This window comes from Labeo rohita, unplaced genomic scaffold (assembly GCF_022985175.1).
Source record: "Labeo rohita strain BAU-BD-2019 unplaced genomic scaffold, IGBB_LRoh.1.0 scaffold_30, whole genome shotgun sequence".
Taxonomy (NCBI): Eukaryota; Metazoa; Chordata; class Actinopteri; order Cypriniformes; family Cyprinidae; genus Labeo; species Labeo rohita.
In genome coordinates, this window is record NW_026129217.1 from 4,757,690 (window position 1) to 4,764,614 (window position 6,925).

The 6,925-nt window shown below is 36.5% G+C and overlaps 1 protein-coding gene across 1 annotated transcript; it reads left to right on the forward strand.

The window, feature by feature from the left end:
• The first annotated feature begins 3,242 nt into the window (after positions 1-3,242).
• On the forward strand, positions 3,243-6,647 carry LOC127160172 (membrane-spanning 4-domains subfamily A member 15-like). The gene is made up of 6 exons (XM_051102822.1): positions 3,243-3,407; positions 3,879-3,989; positions 4,385-4,453; positions 4,853-4,930; positions 5,209-5,325; positions 6,579-6,647. Exons 1-6 carry the CDS (start codon positions 3,243-3,245, stop codon positions 6,645-6,647), a joined length of 609 nt encoding a protein of 202 aa, XP_050958779.1.
• The last annotated feature ends 278 nt before the right edge of the window (positions 6,648-6,925 follow it).

A 6,925-nucleotide genomic window follows, 5' to 3' on the forward strand; every position in this document is an offset into this window, starting at 1 on the left:
TATGTGCTTGTGCTGAGTAATATATCACAGACATATGTTGATTCCTTGAACCCAACTATGTTTACATGCACAATTTTTGGTTCATTCGGACTGGATTAATTCCAGTTGATGAATCTGAATGTAGTTTATGTTACACTTTAAAGAAGGATGCAACGACCGTTCTTAGAGCAACACATTTATTTTCTGTTAGAAAAGATAGAAAAGAGGCAGGTTAAGCAAGGAGCGCATCTGTTGCGTCTACCACAAAGCTTATCAGGTACTAAATACTATTTCTTTGTTATTCAACTACTAATGCATAGCGCAAAGCATGGGTGCCCCCTGCTGACAAACCTGAGTTTAACAAGGAGTAATTTTACTCTCAACACAGTAATACAAATGAACTGTCAGAGGAGCTGTCATTATTTCCAGATTGGACAAAATTCAAAATTTGAAGGGGACAGTTTTTATTAGTCTCTAAGCTATTTAGGGCTAGATTCTTTTTGACATGCGCACACTGCGCAAATATATTATTTCCCATTGCACATAATAAGTTTTTTTTTTGTGTTCATTTCTGGATCAATATTACAAACTGCTGTGTCGTGCTGCTAATGTAATCACACTGTGCATCTCCATTCAAACACAGCGTTGTTTCGTTTATGCATGAATGGGCCTTTTAAAAAAAATCTGATTCAATTACCCATTCATAAAGACAACGAAAGTTCGAACGAATCAATTCAATGAACGATTCAGTAATAAAATCAGTGACTTGCCGCCACCTACTGGCCGTTTTACTTTCATTTTAAAGTATCTTTTCTGTTATTTAAATCATTTAATACAGGGGTGCCCAACCCTGTTCCTGGAGATCGACTTTCCTGCAGAGTTTAGTTCCAACCCTAATCAAACACACCTGTCTGTAATTATCAAGTGCTCCTTCAGATCCTAATTAGCTGGTTCAGGTGTGTTTGGTCAGGGTTAGAGCTGAACTCTGCAGGAAAGTCGATCTCCAGGACCAGGGTTGAGCACCCCTGATTTAATATTTCTATATTCAAAATTTTATATAGAAAACATTAACATCAACATGAAGTTTATCAACATTATCAGCATGAACATTAACATCAACATGAAGCTGATTTTATTTGATTGGTAACTTATTCTACTTCTTCTTATTCTACCTTATATATATGTTTTTGAATTTGACAAAAGATTACATGCTTTTAATAAAGTTAGAAAAATGCCATTATTTGAGAAATTTAAATTTCCTTTGAACACGAATGCTCAAAATCAGGGGTGCTCAACCCTGGTCCTGGAGATCGACTTTCCTGCAGAGTTCAGCTCTAACCCTGACCAAACACACCTGAACCAGCTAATTAGGATCTCAAGGAGCACTTGATAATTACAGACAGGTGTGTTTGATTAGGGTTGGAACTAAACTCTGCAGGAAAGTCGATCTCCAGGAACAGGGTTGGGCACCCCTGCTCAAAATGGTCTAAATTTATGAAACCTACACATTTAAAACCTCTTTACTCTGGAATTTTTTATGTAAATGTTAAGTGTAAGTGAAATGTTAAGTACTGTAAGAGGTCTTTCATGACACTACATATGCTGGCATGTGAATTTGATAGGTACTTGATATAAAATAAACGGTGCTTTAAAGGGGTCATCGGATGCCTATTTTCCACAAGTTGGTATGATTCTTTAGGGTCTTAATGAAAAGTCTCTAATATACTTTGATTAAAAATTCTCAATGGTTGTGTAAAACAACACCCTTTTTACCTTGTCAAAAGCTGTTCGCGGTCACAATCAGCGCTTGTGCTGACCTGTTTCCTCTTTGCGCTGATGTCCCAGCCTATTTCTCTCTGCTTGTTCCTAGGCTTTTTGCCAGATTATTGTGTTCTACTATCTGTGTGTCTGAAACTCTGCTCTGGATCAAGTCTTGTCTGTTCGTGTTTAGTCACAGTCGTGTCTTGTCATGCTATTTACCCGTATTTTGTCCAGCCATCCAGTTGCCTGCCGCTGCTGCTCTCTCCCCTCCGGACACCGCTCTCTGGACCTGTCTGCACAGCCTAGTGTGTCGCTCCTCGCCCAGCTGTCCGGGATTGTCTACCCTTCAAGTTTTTCCTTTGTTCCAGTTTTTTCTCCTGAGTTTTTCTCCAGTATTGCATACGCCCTTATGGCCAGTGAATGGCATACTGCCTTAGTTTTTGAAGATTAATAAACACCTTTGTTTGACCAGCCTTTGCGTTTGGGTCCTTTTTGACGTGACAGTTCTGGTAAACTTTCTAACTAGCATGTTATTAGGAAAGGAGACTGCAAAGATTAATAAAAAAAACCCTTATACTCATTTCTGCTGTAAGTGTAGCTGGATGATTCGCACAAACATAGACGGATATACGTAGATCGGGAGGCGCATTCCCTTCACAAACAAATGTAATCTACTGCATCTTCAGCAGCTCAGATGTCGGGAGTAAATGACGACCACAGTGTTCATTATTACATCCAGCAACACAACACCTCAGTCTGAGATATTCTTGTCTAATTTACATCCCTGCTCCGGCATCGAAACAGTGGAGGTTACTGGACTGTTACAACTTATTAAAGGTGGGTCTGAGGTAAGACGCTCAACTATCGTGTCAATCAACTATCATGGGAGCGGCCTCTGTCGGTGTGATGCTCGATTTGAAAAAGAGGATATTATTTTTACAGATTAATTAAAAACCACTGCATGGATTTTTATCATTATAGGGTAGATTTGTACATACACTGCCAACACAAATTAATGTTAAAACAACTTGTAAAAGTCAACTTTGCATCCAATGACCCCTTTAAGAATGCAGGCCCTGGTGTGTGAATAAAAAAAGCAGGCTGGAATTTTAACAAAAGCACAGTTGTGGTGGGATATTGTACTATGGAACCAGCGTGCATATTACTTGTAATAAAGTACAACATAAACAGTTTTTAATTCTTTCTTTCTTTCTTTTTTTTTTAATTGTGTTTTGTGGTTTTAACAATCTTATCTTATCTTATCTTATCTTATCTTATCAAATATTTCCTGGTAGCAGTGCCCAGCTTTGCCACCCCTCCTTATCTGCTGAGCTACTGTTAGTTAATAACAGTAATTAAACCAAAAATTAAATTTTAATTTAAAAAACTGTAAAAAGTTTTTAATATAGAAAATCTATTTTCTAATCATATGCTTTACATTTTTGGTTTACTCTGATTTTGTACGATTGATATCAGATTCAGAAACAAGAACGTCCAGCACCATGAGCTCTTCAACGGTTTTTATCCACATTCAACCACCGACACAAACCACACCAGCTGGGACTGTGACAACTGCTCCTGTGCCTGTTTTTGTACAACAAGTGCCAACATTTTCACCTCTTCAGGAACTACTGATATTTTTGAAAAGCCAACCAAAAGCCCTTGGGGTAAGGATTTTTTCATTAAACCTAAATAACTGACTGAATATACATGAATATGTTTTTTTTTTTTTAAATGGAGTGATACACATTTAACAAAGCTGACGCAATTTTTTATTGCATAATGTGAGTCATTGCCTTGGTGACATTGCGGGAAAGACACCAATATAAAATAAGTTTGATAATTTACAGGGTACTATAATAAAATGTACAGAGAAGAATGTTTTAGGAGTTGTAAACTATCAAAAAAAATGGACATGTTTTGCACATCTGCAAATCAGTATGTGAATTCATACTGTTATAGAGTTTAACGCTTGTAAAATATGTTTTGGATATTTTCATAGTACAATCATAAATTCATAACTACAGTTGCCATAAAGTCATCTTCTACTATTTTATATTGTTCCGCAAACTTATGTCTGTTTTACTTTACAGAAGACTCTCTTGCTCTACTCTGTATATTCTTATTCCTCCTCACAGACTGTCCAGATAATGATTGGTCTGTTTACTCTCCTGTGTGGCATCGTGTGTGGAGCTAATTCAGGATTTTTTTTTGTCCATACATTTACTCCTTACTGGGGATCTGTCATTGTAAGAAACAATTATACAATCAAGTGTTGTGTGTTTTATAATACAAGATATTAGGGGTGTGACAGGATCTCAAAATATTAATGTCATGATATTTCTCGTTGAGGTGAAAAGCTGTCTAACAATATCAACAATAAGAGACTTTTGGGAAATCATACAGGAGAGAAGTCAGTTGAAATTGTGGCAAAACCTTTTACACTGCTTGCTATAATAATAATAATAAAAATTTAGTCATATTTTGTCATTAAAGATTTATTAAAAATGTTAAAATATTGTTTTGTTTTAATTGACCCAATATTGTGTATCGTCTCATCTCGTAAATTCAGTGTATTGTCACACCCCTACAAGCATAAGTTTTCAATGCAAGCCTCAATTTTTGCCTTTCTCTTTCCTCTCAGTACATTATTGCAGGTTCACTCTGCATTGCTGCAGAAAACAAATGTAATTCATCCTCCAGTTTGTGTTTGGTATGTACACTTGTTATTATTAGGGTTTGGAGCTGCCCAGCACTAGGTGGCAAAATAATGATACTATAATAATAATAATAATAATAATAATAATAATTTGCATTTCAGAGTAATGGCTAGTAGCATTTTTTCCTTGAATCTTTAGATGCTGATTTGAAGTTTTTCAAGTTCATTTTGAATAATCAAAACATCGTAATAGTATCTGAGATTTAAATAGTCTGACAACACTGAAATTGAACAGTATGGCTATTTTTTAATGAATGCAACACCCACAATTAATGAAACTTGATCCTCATGGATGTAATGACATTTTGCCAATTCACATCAATTTGTGTCAAATCTGCTTAATGTTGTTTTATGTTGTTTGTTTTTTTAATGTTGTTTTTTTTCTGTCAATAGTTAAAAGGTTCTCTTGGAATGAACATTTTCAGTGCTTTAGCTGCAAGCACTGCCATTATTACTCTTCAATGGATTTGGGTTTTGTCAAAAAGTCAAACCTTAGTCTGCAGTTTGTCTTTTTTTTTTCTCAACATTTCAGAAGTGGTTTATAGATCCCTTAATAAAGATCACATTAATGTTGACAGAAGGCATTGACACTATACAATAACTGTAAACTCAACAGTTTATGTTGTAATGTTATATTGCTATATGACCTTTAGGGATTGTAGATTCTAGACTGCTGAGTATCCACTGTGAGTACGAATTATCAATCATTTTGTAATTATTAGTTGTGCTAATAATTTTTTTTTTCTCAGATCAAGGGAATCAATGTTGCATTGCTTCCATTTACCATCCTTGAGTTCATCATCTCCATTTTTCTGTCAGCATTTGCCTGTAAAGCCACCAGCTGCTGCAGCTGTTGTCCTCCAGTGGTGAGTAATGCATAAAGTCAGGGTTTCACAAACTGTTTTTGTCAGCTTAATTTCTCAGATGTGCATTCAATAGAAGTAGTTACTTTTAATTTTTTTAAAGAGGTCATCAGATGCCCATTTTCCACAAGTTGATATGATTCTTTAGGGTCTTAATGAAAAGTCTATAATATACTTTGGTTAAAAATTCTCAATGGTTGTGTAAAACAACACCCTTTTTACCTAGTCAAAATCAGCTCTGCAAAAATTATCTCATTCTGGTCGAGGCTGCTTTAAATGTTAATGAGCTCTGCTCGCCCCGCCCCTCTCTTCTCAATGTGGAGTGACGAGCCTGTTTACTTTAGCCGCATTTAGCCACGTTTAGCCGCTAAACTTGCTAACTAACACATTATTAGGAAAGGCGATCGCAAAGATTCATAAAAAAAACCCCTTATACTCACTTCTGCTGTAAGTGAAGCTGGATCATGAATGATTCGCGCAAACATAGACGGATATGTGTAGATCGGGAGGCGCATTCCCTCAACAAACAAACGTAATCTACTGCATCTTCAGCGGCTCAGATGTCGGGAGTAAATGATGAGCACTATGTTCATTATTACATCCAGTAACACCTCATTTGCTCAATTGGAGATAATTTTAGAAACAAAGAGGGCAGACAGTTACAGCTGATCTGAGGTAAAATGTTAATGTCAATCAACTATTGTGGGAGCGGCCTCTGTCGGTGTGATGCCACAATGACAGGCATCTGAGAATGGCTTGATTTGAAAAAGGGGATATTATTTTTACAGATTAATTAAAAACCACTGCATGGATTTTTATCATTGTAGGGTAGATTTGTACATACACTGACAACACATTAATGTTCAAACAACATGAAAAAGTGAACTTACCATCTGATGACCCCTTTAAGTTTTTACTTTTAAGGGTGTTCACACAAGATTTTGCTCTTTTGCTTTTTCCTGTTTCATGAGAAGTTCACTGAGGTCTACAAACAAGTAATAATAGAACTGTCTGCCAGTGTTATAGCATGTATGGCATTTCACATTAAAAAGTCACTGCAGATTAATTGGACATGAAAATAGTAAGTAAAATGCTACTAACACACACACACACACACACACAGTATGGATTTAGTGTTGAGTGTCCACGTTCTGGAAATATGTCAACATCTCAGTAAATAATTATTTAATGTTGTCAATACATATGCACTCAAAAAACAAACAAGTTGATCATATTGATTTTTTATTTTTTTGCAGATAACTGTGGTCAGCAGCCCTTCCATGCCTCACAATCCTGCAGAAATTCCCCCACAAAGCAATGAATAGTGGACAGTGTTGTTGTTCTGCAGTTGTTTAAAGTCATATGTGTAATAAATAAATATTCGTGACAATATACTTTCCCTTTCAAGGAACTCGAACTGCATCCTCTAGGGGTCGCTATGGGGAACGCCATCTCCATGACCCGTGTCTGAAGCCTATATGCAAAAAAGACAACAGTGTTGGCCGGCGACAGCCTATGACGTCACTTCCAGTGCGACTCGTCGCTGCCGGTGCGTCACTACCGGTGCGACCACAGTATAAAAGGACACTGGTAGAACACAACA

Excerpts from the sequence above, each read along its gene's own strand:
- LOC127160172 (XM_051102822.1), top strand. The coding sequence starts at position 3,243 with ATGAGCTCTTCAACGGTTTTTATCCACATTCAACCACCGACACAAACC. Across the intron at positions 3,408-3,878 it reads GCCAACCAAAAGCCCTTGGG|ACTGTCCAGATAATGATTGG; the intron begins GTAAGGATTTTT and ends TCCTCCTCACAG. Across the intron at positions 3,990-4,384 it reads CTTACTGGGGATCTGTCATT|TACATTATTGCAGGTTCACT; the intron begins GTAAGAAACAAT and ends CTTTCCTCTCAG.